This window comes from Helobdella robusta, assembly GCF_000326865.2.
Source record: "Helobdella robusta unplaced genomic scaffold HELROscaffold_8, whole genome shotgun sequence".
Taxonomy (NCBI): Eukaryota; Metazoa; Annelida; class Clitellata; order Rhynchobdellida; family Glossiphoniidae; genus Helobdella; species Helobdella robusta.
In genome coordinates this window covers 5,599,936-5,613,060 of record NW_008705459.1, presented here as the reverse complement: position 1 = coordinate 5,613,060, position 13,125 = coordinate 5,599,936, and the positions used below count along the sequence as shown (strand labels likewise).

Genomic DNA, 13,125 nt, shown 5'->3' with positions numbered 1-13,125 from the left:
CTTTGAATTTTTGTCTAGAAAATTATTAAATACGATGATCGATGATTTGATAACGAAAGATTTTTATGTGGAGTCAGGCTATAATCACACACACATACAAATACACACACACATACACACCTATATATACATATATATGCATATATATATATATGCATATATAACATATATATACATATATATATTATTGGTAAACCATATATATATATATATATTTATATATATACCAGAAGCCCACAAATGAAAAATATGAATGTATGAAAAAGAGTATATGCAAAGGTATGAAGATGAGATAGTATAAAACTGCGAATTCAGAGCTGTGTATCCAAGGCGTTAAGATTCAGCTTTCGGATTAGCGCTGCCTTATTTGCATTAATTATTTATTATTATCTACCGAATTTGATATTTATTATTTAAATAAAATTTATAACAAATTTTAAGTTAAAGTGTGATAATTTGTATAATCATGGTTTGGCAGAAGGGTGTCTTTATTCTGGCAACAGCTTTGTTTATCGCGTATGAAGGAACGTACGCGCATCCACTGGCTCCCAAAAGAAAAGTGATCGTCGACTGCGATCCAGGTGGCGATGACGCGCACGCACTCATCATGCTCCTGAGACAAACAGCCAAGATTGACGTCATCGGCATCACCGTCACCTTCGGAAATGTCTACCTGGAACAGGTGGCCAGGAATGCCATAAGAATCCTCAAACTGAACGACAGATTGAATGTTAGTTGGGTTCATTCTGTTGATGGGTCGGTTGTTTTGTTATTTGATTGGCAATTATTATCTGAGGGGTTATTTCAAAGAGATGAATCATTTCACCAAATTTTTCAATTATTATTGTTGGCGTTATTACAAAATGTAACAGATTAGATATTTTCTCTCAAAAAAATTATTGAAACATTAATATATCCATTAGTTTTTCCCCTCCTTGCCATTAAAACCACCACCGCCATCATACAGATCCCGGTATATTTGGGATCTAAGCACGGATTAGTCAACCGGAACTTATCAACCGATTATTACTTTGGTCCGGATGGGTTTGGAAACTTCAGCGACGACACCGTCCTCAGCGACTACACTCCCTACCTCAGCAATACTGAGAACGCCACAGCCGCCATGCGAAGAATGGTAGCCCAGAACCCTGCCAATGAAGTAACTCTCGTGGCCATCGGTCCCCTCACCAATCTGGCGAACGTCCTTAAGGAAGATCCAGAATTTGGGACAAAACTGCAAGAGACTATAATCATGGGAGGAAATTACAAAAGTCGGTCGTTTTATTTGCCGTTAGAAAATTCTTACATCAATTCAGTAATAAAAAACATTCAAATCATAATTCATTAACGAATCAACGGTAACCCATTAAGTCTTTCACCTCCTCGTCTTGTTGATATATTTTTTCAAACTCGACTAACACAGGCGTCGGAAACATCAGTCCCTACGCAGAATTCAACTTCTTTGAGGACCCCGAAGGAGCCAACGAGGTCATGACCAAATGGAAGGGCACCATCTATCTGATCACTTGGGAGCTCAGTTTATCTACAAGCATCCCATGGGTCTGTTTGTTGGTCGTTTTTTAGAGAATTGCCTGCTTGATTGACTGGCCGATTGTCGTTGACCAACTGAACGATTGACCGACGGGTTGACTGGGTGGCGATTAGTAGATTTAATGATCCGTAAGTTTTTTTACAACTTAGGATTGGTATGACCACCACATCACTGGCAAAGACTCCAAGTATTCAAAGTTCCTGGAAAACGTAGGCAGGCTGATGAGAGGCAATGCGGCCAAGCAGAACATCACGGTCTTCAACCCTTGCGACCAAGTGGCAGCGGCTTTTTTGTTACACAGAAGCATTATGAACAATGCCACACTCGTTGTAAGTAGGATTTTTTAATGTTGAAAAATTTTGAAAAATTAATCTTGGTTATTTATTATTTCTATTGTAAATAATAATAATCGTATTATTATTATTATTATTAAGAGAGAGCTTAAGGGCTGAAGCCGCCCCAATTTTTGGCTACCCGAAAAATGATCTTCAAGTGTTGTTTGTAATCATTCATTTGCAATGGCACATGCATACACATTGCACGTTGTTTTAAATCAATTGAATTGTTTGCCACAAACTGAAGTTTCATAATTTCAAATGAAAAAAATAATTGCAGGATTGCTACGTGGAGCTGACTAATCAGACCAGATTAGGAGAGAATGTTGTTGACATGAACAGTTCCAAGCCGAACAAGAACATTCACCTCATCACCCATCTCAACATGCCCCTTCTCAAGAAAATTCTTTCCGATTCTACCGACCCATGAATTAATTAATAAATTGTCGAAATGTCAAAAAAAATACTTCTTGATACTAACTTATCAATTAGAATTAATTTGTTGTGTAGTGGAGAATACCGTTATAATAAATATTGACATATTATATTTTATGGACGCATTAATAAACACTAATTATGTTCCATGAAAGTGATGTTTCGATAGAGTATTGGCAAAAAGAATATTTCATCTAAGTAAAACAAATAAATATTAGATACTACAGCTAAATCAAAACGTCAAATTGTATTCGAACTTTCGCAGATTAGTAAGAGTAATTTTTTTCGAAACGAGATTGAGACAGAGCAGTTACTCTTGATACTAATTAGGCACACACTGGCCATTCCGTTCTACAAAGTCTGTTAGAAAACCTTGCACTGCCAACTTGTGTACAAACACTTGTGTACATACGCACATACACCGCTCAATACACAGTACACTACACACAATAGTCTTTAAGTATAGAGCCTAGTGCGTTTGAAGCGAATCAGCATAAAATGAACACGAAACACGACATCTATCGGCATGACCTGATATTAACACTCCTAGCAGGTTTTCTACAAACATATGCAAACAATGTTTCAAACAAACAATATATATTAAATAAAACAAAACCAAAATATGAACAGAATTCACAAAAACCACAATTACAAAAACAATCACTTCACCCATGAGTGTATTTCGTCGTGTTGCTAGGCTCTTTACATTTTTGAAGTGATAGTGATGAATTATTATCACGTGACAGATGTACAGTGGTATGACGGTTAAAGGCTCCTGGTCTTGTGTTGCAGTCATCGGGTTCGAATTCATAAAAATTCGTGCGTACAATGCGTTCATTTACTTATGATGTTTCTGTAAGTAATGCAGGTTAGAAAGAATATCCCTACATTATCAATCTTACCAGGAATCTTTCTAGCAAGTAAATTTTTCATCTAAACAATAATTTTGTGGCTAATAGATCGATCAAAACGTGGCACCTTAACTTACGAATGGTTGTGTTCATTTAAAATTTAAAGGGCTGGTGTGTCAAATTTTTTGCCAAAAGTGGCGTTGCGATTTTAAAATTTTAAACTTTTCAGCGATTTATTTCATCAAAAATTTTCCACAGTTGAAACGTTATTAACAAAAAGTTTTAATCTAAAAAAAGTGTTTTTCTATATTTTTCCTTGTAGCAACTGTAGTAGTATTATTATTAATTATTAAATTATTATATATAAAAAATTATAAACTATAGTATAGTTACCATACCATACAATACAACAGTATGTCTTACATACTATAACAAAACAGAACAAACTAGTATTTTATTTTATTTCTTATTTCTACTACTTTTACTTGGTCTTTCTTTCTTTTTTACAGTTTACATTACAGATTACATTAGGCTTGCAATTATACATTTTTAGAATCATACTCAGAATTATCTATAAGAATTTATTTTTTATTAATCTTCAACTATTTTTTCAAAAACCTAAATGCTATGAACAATAATGATAATGGAACATTCAAAAGAGGTAAAACCAGTTTTTTAACAAAACTATATAAAACATGCTGTCAATGAAACTAATTTATTATTATATTAACAAAAATAACTTTGCTCTTTCTAACTTTTTTGCCATACAAAAAGTAAATTCAATTAATAAACCAACTATTGAAATTTTTAATTTTTCTATTTATTTCATTTTCTATTCTTTTTTGCTAGGAAATCAGGGAAAAATATATGAAGAACCTTTTGACAACAGGAGCAACTCAGGATCTGTGTGAAGTCAATCATATTAAATATTTTATTTAAATTAAGTAATAAAAGTCTAATAAATTATAATAAATATATAATATAATATATATTAATTAATTGAACATTGATGGCAAATGATCAATTATCACAGTTTAGTTTAAATATTGTAAATAGTGTTGAAACTTTGATTTTTGATTGATAGTTCTTGGCCGATGTGTTGCTCTGCGACTCAGAAATGTTGCAGGTGACCAACAAGTACCATCTGCAAATATCCAACCACGTAATAGATGATGGCAGCATTCAAGCTGTAACTATCATTCTACAAGTAAATAAATATGCAAATATATGTGTAAATAAATTTAATTGGATTAATTGAAAAATAACTATATAAAAATTGTATTGAAATCTACAGTTTAAAATTTTCAAGATTTCAATTGTAACAAATCTTTTCAAGATTTCAATTGTAACAAATCTTTTGGGTAAATGAACCTATTTTCTTGGTAAGAAATTAAGACGAGAGTTTTAGCATAACATTTCTCAAAGTTGCACAAAATAAATTTAAATCATTTGAATATTTATTGAAGCATCATTTAAATTCACCATAATGCAAAACAGAAAATGTACAAAACGTATACAACATGGAGGAAGACGATAGAAGATTTGATGGTGAGGTGGTCCAATCTGCCTCAAACATTCACAACTGACCAGGAGAAACTCAGTGCACTGCATTCGTTCAAGGCTCTCTGTTCTATACAAACCAATGAAGTTTGTTTTTGAGCTCTTAGAAATGATTGTAAATAAAAATTGAAGGTAAAATTTGATGTTTTAATGAAATGAAATTGTGATTGAAAATGTTGAGAGTAAAATTGATTGTATTTATGTCAGCCTTGGAAAATGTAGTAGTGACGATGTTGTTATAACAAATAGTGTTACACAAATAAGGGTGTTATATGTTAACAAGTTCAATTGAGTTGGGATATTGAAATGAAACACTGAATAGATGTCGCTGAAGGAAGGTGAGCATGTAACTGTCACTGATTCACACAGCAGACCCAACCAGCTGAAAGTTCGTTTTTGTCTTTTTTTTTATAACTGTTTCATGTTCCTATAAACTGATCTGCTATAGTAACATGGGGCATGATATAATTTCTTAAAAACTTGATACTACCAAACTAAATTTAAAGTTCATTAATCTAAACAGTGTTTGAGAATAATTCTGGTTGGAAGTGCATTTTTAATAAGCATCAACTCATACAATTAAATTTTTCTTGTAAAATTGTCAGTTTTTTTAGCATGCACAATCTCTTTACAGCAACACAAAGCAACAACAACAACAAACAGATCAAAAACACGAAAGGAATGGAGGGTTACATGTCAGTGTTGAGTTGCTTCTTACCAACTCCGGACCTCAACCTTACAAACTGCATTGAGAGACTTCAAGTCCAACTGACTACCTACTGGACTGACTCTGTTTCCAAGGCACTTGTGGCATTAAAGCAGAATGTTCTGGCATCTGTTAAAGAGCTACTTTTGAAAATTGTAAAAAAAAAATTTTAAATTGTAAATTTTTTCGTAAAATTATAATTTTTTCTTGTGAAATTGTTAGTTTATTGTGAAAATGTAAATTTTTTTGGGGAATTTGTTTCATTCTTTCTTTTAGGTATATAATTTTAATACAAGTTTTTTCATATCTTATCATTTGGTTAAAAAGTTGGTAAAGAATCACTCAACATAACCGTTCGTTATCGTTTAATTCCTGTTATTTCCATAACTATTTTCAACATGCACACAGTCCTTTTTTCATCGCTACACAGCTTAAAGCTTTCCACAGTAATAAAAAACCATTTTCCATTTTTTTTCTCCATTCAAGACAGACATAGCGAACATTTTTAATATCTTCATTATTGTTATTATAACCATTATTTTACATCAACATATTAAGGTTATTATTACCATTGTCACATCAACACATTATGGTTAATGTCATCATTCTTACATCAACACATTATGGTTAATGTCATCATTAGTGTTACTTACACCATCGCATAATTTCATCATCGTCATTTTCATCATCCTCTCAAGGATGAGATCCCCGCGACAAGTGCCAGCAGAAAGTTTCAAGAGCGCTGTCAGAGGTTTCTGTCAGCCGTCGAACTGAGGGACGAGTTTATGATCAGGTACATCTCCCAAGCTCTCAGGGATTTGGAAAATGATTTCATCCAGAATAATTATGAAGGTGGTTGGTTTGGTGTTTTTTTTACGTTTTTAATAAAAATTAATTGATTATTTTGTGGGTTTTTTTGTATTCTTGATTCTTTTTCAGAGTAAAATTTTTCAACGTTGGTGGTATTTTTTTTGAAAATTTTTACATTAAAAGTTCATACACCTAATTTAGATTATTTAATTTTAGGATGCTTCTTCTTTTAAATAGCACTAGCTAGTGCAATCAGCTCAACAGTTTTTATGGTTTAACAAAAATTTTTTACTCGGTTTTTCAAATAATTATTTTTTTTCAAACGTTTACTTTCAATTGAAATGAATAGTTGAAATATTTAAATCAGAAACAACAGTACAAAGGAATAGTATTGCAGAGATCGATAAACCCCTCTTGTACTACACAGTATGTTTGTTTATCATCACATCATCAAGCTATGTAACTCTTATCACTATCATTCATTAAGCCATTCCATCATGATTCACTCATTTCATCATTGTGATGCATATTTTTTAACGTAATGTAACTCAATAGCTAATATTAAATTTAGACTTTACTTTACAACAATTGCAACAGCACAGTGTTCAGTGTTAATGAATGAACATGTTGTATAACCAACTGACGACTTTTTAAAATATGTAGCTACCAACGAATAGCAAAACAACGCAGTAGAAAGACGTAAAACAATAAGAATACAAAATTGGTGAAAAAAAACATCAGCAGCAATAAGAACAGTGGTACAACAACAGCAATAACATTATCATCAACAACACATTTTCTTTAACAACAACAACTACTACTACAACAACAACAACTACAACGACCCACTTACAACAACTCAATCAAATTAATCTATTTACACAGGCGTTGGTGGACAACTTGTTATCGTACAAACAGCAGCTGTCCATCCACTGCAGGCCTGTCATTGTCAAAGAGTTAAACCTAAGTGCACTTAAGCAATGCCAAAGTAAAAATATCAAGTGGGCCGTGTTTGTTGCTATAATATTATTGTTATTATAATTATAATTGGTAGTGTCATACTTTGAACTTTGATGATTTTTATGTTGACAAATTCATCATAGTTCAATTTTATGCATGCTTTGTGAACTTCTTATGTGTTGTTTAGTTATTGTTTCAACGTATTTCACAAAAAATGAAAAGTAGAAATTGTCAACATACAAACAAACTAACAAATAAACAAGCAAACAAACAAACAATCAAATCAACAAACAGACAGACAGAGAAATAAACAAACAATCATCGACATCCAACAAAACCACAGATACATTGAATTGAAAATAACATCTATGGAGACGACAACACGAGACGAACGAACCTACCGCACGCTACCACCAACGACAACCACAGCTGCCACAACACAACGGACTGGCATATCGCGAAGATGTAACATTGATTATGTGGTCGACGCGAGGTCTGGCGAGCGACTGTCGATGAAGGATGCAGTAGCGGCTGGTATTCTTGATAACAAATCCGGTAGTTACGTTAACATCGAAACCGGCAAGAAAGAACCCATCGCTTCGGCCCTGGCTAAAGGGCTGATAAAAGTTTCTTTTTCAAACATAAATACTCCTTTAACAGGAGGCAGTGTTTCTTCCACCACTGATAACAACAACACTGCTGACGTTCGTACTAACTTGAGTACTCCTAATCCTATGGAGGCTACTCCACCTGTTACTACTATTAACAATGTAAATGGGACCAGTCATGGTAGTTTTAATACTAATCAGAATGTTATTAGTAGTAGAGATGTTGCAGTTGATGCTGAGTCTGATTCTAGAATTCTAACAAAACCAACTCGGAAAGAAAGTGGTGAAGAGGATATTGAGACAACTTCTCATCCTTTTGCGAATCCTCTAACTACTGGCGTCACAGAAGTTGCCAGCAACGTCGACGACAGCAGAAGCCAGCCACAAGGCCTCATAACGCTTCGCACGCGCGTATACAGAGATGAGTACGACATAGTGAGTGTTCGAGATCACCTGACCGATCGGATGGTCAGTCCCCAACAAGCGCGGAATTCTGGAATCATTGACGGCGGTCTCTTCAGGAACACGCTGACCGATGAAACTGTGGTGCTTGATGAGGCCGTGAGGCGAGGCTGGATTGAAGTCAATGAGTGGAAGAGTAAGGACGGGGAGAAAGTTCAAACGCGAAATCTGAGCTGCGAAGTTGACTCCAGCGTCAAACGAAATCAAAATGTTGACGACGCGTTTGGCGGTGGTGACGTCAGCGATGACGATGCGGTGACTTACGCGGTTGATGGAGTGATGGACAGGATGGAGGAGAGGTACGTTTCGTTTGTGGAGGCCATCAAGAGAGGACTCCTGCATTCCGAGTCGGGATGTTTTGTTGATAATCTCACCAAGGTTGCTGCTTTTCTCATTTTTTAATCTCCTTTTCCTCTGCATTTTAAAACTATTTTTAGCAAAAATTCTTTTGTTTTGCGCTGCTTTCAAACGTTTTGTTTTAGCTAATGATGGTTTATTGTCATTTGTAATTCAATGGCATTATATATAATAATTTCATTTGGCCATCGCTGTGATATGATGATAAAGAATGATAGATGGTGATGTTGTTGATGGTGTTAACAATGACAATGTGCCACTGAGGAATACGGCGATGATTAATAAAACACTTACAGGCAAAAATATACCCGGCCGAGGCAATCCGCCTAGGTTATATGAAGGTCACACGAGTCGAGACTCCACGAAATAACCAACTGACTACCTACAAACCGAACACGAACCGGCGCTCGAGAAACTACTTCAGTCAGTTTTTTGATCTCCATCACCATCCTCAAAACTACCACCACGCCAGCCTCATTCAGCCAGTTGTGTCGCAAGGGGCTGACGCTGCAGATGCGGCCAAAGAGTCAGCAAGGACAAAGACAATCGCAGTTTTCAATGTTCCCAACGAGCATGTCAGCTCATTCTCCGATAGCAATAATAACTTCAGTCCCCCCCATAACAATAATAACAACAATGACAGTAACGGTAATCAGATGGGTGGTGGTGGCGATGGCGGTAGCGTTGATGTCGACAATATCAATGTGGAGTTGAAAATTCAGGAGATATCGTTTTGATGTGTTTCTTTAGTTTTGTGGTAGATGTGGTCTGATAGATATGATTGGATAGATGGATGGATCAATTATTTATTTAAATGAATGTTTAATTGATTAATTGATTGATTGTCGAAGAGCTGAACAGATAAATGAATGAATATTTAGATTGATTAGTTGTAATAAGCAAAGACATTGACGAAAAAAATTTGTAAGTCAATGTATATTTTTATATGTTAAATTCCATTTTCTCTTTAAACTTTCACATAACAACAGGCAATTAGATAGATAACTCGTTTATTCCTTTCATGCATTCATTTCAGAACGTTCGCGTTGTAATGTATTTCATCATATGTCTGCTCATTTTACACGATGAAGTCTTCTCGAGGGTATGACTCACCTGATTGGTCATCCATTTTTTGACTCACCTGATTGGTCATCCATTTTTTGACTCACCTGATTGGTCATCCATTTTATGGATCGATTGATTTCATTGGTCGCCTAACTTTTGCCATGTTTATTTTCCAATTTCTTTCGGATGAACGATTTCGCATTTTATTCTAAAGATAATAATAAGAATAACTTAATAATTATAATAAAAATAAAAATATTAATAATAATATAACCAACTTTCAGAGCCTTATAACGTAATGATAATGTTACAATGTTACAAACTTGCTTTCGCTTTTAAAAAATGTTTTTGACTTTTCAGCAAAACGTTAAAGGCAGTTTATCTCATATCTATATACAGTATAGTGTTTATCATATATTAACATAATTTATACTGTATAATACTAACTTAATCTATGCCATGATAATACTACTAACAATATTAAATAGTAATAATTGTATTTGTTTATCAAAGTTTAGTCAAGTTGTTCTTTTTTGATTTTAATTCGTTTTAATCTTATCTTTTACTCATTCTCAATTGCATGGATCAATTTCAATTAGTTAATTAACCAAATAATTAATTAGATAATTAATTGATTAGTTAGTTAATTTTACAACTTTGTTGGACCAATGTTAATGAACTTCCAGCGTCTATTCTATTTCGTATTTATTCAACTCTTCATTTGTTAGTTGTATTTAAATTTTAATTGACTTAATTTTCAATGTGTGCATTTTAATTTCAATTTACATATTTTATAATTATTATTTTCAATTAATTATAATTATTTAATTAATTTTACTTGTTATTTTACTTATAATTTTTTAATTCGTGTATTTTAATTTTCTCACGTTTATTCGATGAAACTTGACTTTAAAAAATGTTATTTATAACCATGCGCACACACGCACACACACGCGCACACACGCGCACACACCAGTTGATAATTGTTGCAGTTGTTATTACCGACAACAACCAACAATTAATATTACCATCACTGATGCAATTAGTGTAGTAAGATAACACATGAAACATGTCATTTGTCTTCGTTTCTTCTTCTTACGTAACATTTTTAGAGCTGTTTAACACACACGCACACACACACACACACACACACACACACACACACACACACACATAAATATATATATATATATATATACCGTACTTACTGCTGAGAAGTTTCTTATTTAGCAGTCACGTGCTTCGTTACCGTTGTTGTATTTTCCACGTCACTGTGACGTCATATTCAGAATATTGATTTTATGTTTTGTGTTATGTTCTCTTTTTTAAATTAATTTTTCTAACTATTTAATTTTTTTTCTCGATATTCGGATGAATTTTTCATTCGAACTAAAATATTTTTCTTTATAAAATGTTTTTTTTCCTTTTTTTCATTTGTTTTTTACGTCACATTTAAGTTAATACATGCTTCAAACGTATATGTGTTTGTGTTGTTGGTGTGTGTAAGTTTGTGGGTTCATACACACTGATAAAGGTTTTTATGTATCTATAGTATCCATGAATCGGAAATTATTTTTAGATTTGCATATATATATATATACACGTGTTTGTTTGTGTTTGTGTGTGTGTTTAGATTTGTATATATACACACACGTGTGTGTGTGTGTGTTTTCGTTTATATCTTATGCACCACCACGTTTTTATAGGAGTGTTTGTTTGAAGTTGTTTATATTTTGTACACACCGCAAACTCATTTTTCCCTGTTTCCGGGTCAATGAACTTGAATTCCCGATATTTATTTTCAGATGTGATTCTTTTTTATTTTTTCATTAATTTATTCATAATGATACTTTTAAAAATTTGGCTTCCGCCGAGTATGCATTGTTTCTATTTACGTTTTCACATTTTATGGATTTTATTTCAATTAGTTTATTTTTCTTCAATTTTAACTTTTAATAATACGATTTGAGGATGTCTTACAATGTTATTATTGTTTTTTAACACTATTTAAGCTGCTAACTAATTGCCCTTGATTCACATTCAACAGAGGACTCATTCGGTTGAAATTCTATTCCAGAAACACATCATTCAAACAAGCCTACTATAGATCATGTTAATAATATTTGTTACAATAAAATGTGTTTGCTAGTTTTATGGTGGGTAGTTAACGAGTAGTTAGCGAAGCACATTTATGTATGTATACGTGTGTGTGTCTGTGTGCGTGTGTGTGTCTGTGTGCGTGTGTGTGTCTGTGTGTGTGTATGGGCGCCCGTTTTTGTGTGTTTGTTTATGTGTGCGTTTGATGTACAGCAGATGTTTCATGTTTACATTTACATGTTGCTACTCTACCCGTGAGTTGAGTTTTCATGTGATTTAATTAACATCTTGTTATTTTTCCTATTATTATTATTAATTATAATAATATTAGAGGTACTAGCTTAGCCACTAAGTTGTAGTTGTTCTGTTGTAAAAGTAGTAGTAGTAGTGGTGGTGGTGAAGATTGTAGTAGTAAGGTTGTGGTAGTAGTAGTAATACTGGTTGCTGTACTTATGAATGCAGTTTTTATTTAAGAGTAGCAGGTTCATAAAATTTTATCCATTAAAATGATAATTTGATAATCATCTGACTTCAATTTTTTTATCAACTCCAAATTATTTTCGAACCTGTTAATTCGCTTGAATTTTTTACATCGCCCTTGTTCTCTCTCTTCTTCACTCTCTCGCTCTTTCTCTCTCTATCTCTCTCTCTCTCTCTCTTTTCTTCTCTTTATTTCGCATGGTTTGCTTTTTAGTTTGCTTCCTAGTAAGTTTTCGTGTAATAAATGTATGTAATTTGTTGTGTTGTGTTTGTTTATGACGCACACAGAGTTTGTGTGTTTGTATACTGCAATTTTTAAGACATGTTGAAACATTTAATTAATTAATCTATTTATTAATTTATTCATGCAATTAATTTTTTTCCATTATTTATTTTTACATTTCCTTATTTAATTTATCAAATCCACCGTAGAATGTGACCAAATAAGTTTTTTTTCTAAAATCGGTGATGGATTGATATTTACACACACACAAACACACACAAACACGTACACGTACACACACGCACATCACATATATACTTGTACGTACAATATAATATATATTTTTGATTTTATACTGTTTATGGTATAATGTAAACTAATTTGAATTTAACAATGTTTACGTTCCTTGGTTGATGGTGATGATAAAGTAATGTTTTGACCATCAGTAAAGTTTACCATAATGACAAAAAATATGATAATAACGATGATGATGATAGCAATATAAAATAATTATAATTATTATTATAAATATAAATATAATAATATTATAATGATGGAGTGATAGTTTAAAATGAGTGAATGATGTTTATGTGGTTACAATTATTTCTCATGTTTTATTGTTGA

General features: G+C 33.0%; 2 protein-coding genes across 2 annotated transcripts; both read left to right on the top strand.

Annotated features, from left to right (window-relative positions):
- Positions 1-272: 272 nt before the first annotated feature.
- Positions 273-2,476, top strand: HELRODRAFT_185204 (hypothetical protein). The gene is given in 6 exon segments (XM_009032359.1): positions 273-726; positions 945-948; positions 968-1,271; positions 1,424-1,560; positions 1,702-1,881; positions 2,168-2,476. The coding sequence occupies 6 exon segments, from the start codon at positions 467-469 to the stop codon at positions 2,315-2,317; spliced, it is 1,035 nt and encodes a 344-aa protein (XP_009030607.1). The 5' UTR covers positions 273-466; the 3' UTR covers positions 2,318-2,476.
- Positions 2,477-4,290: 1,814 nt separating this feature from the next.
- Positions 4,291-9,373, top strand: HELRODRAFT_165887 (hypothetical protein; the record flags this gene model as incomplete). Its single annotated transcript, XM_009032358.1, has 9 exons — positions 4,291-4,380; positions 4,671-4,820; positions 5,056-5,121; positions 5,397-5,594; positions 6,138-6,294; positions 6,599-6,675; positions 7,135-7,237; positions 7,504-8,657; positions 8,933-9,373. 9 exons carry the CDS (start codon positions 4,291-4,293, stop codon positions 9,371-9,373), a joined length of 2,436 nt encoding a protein of 811 aa, XP_009030606.1.
- Positions 9,374-13,125: the final 3,752 nt, after the last annotated feature.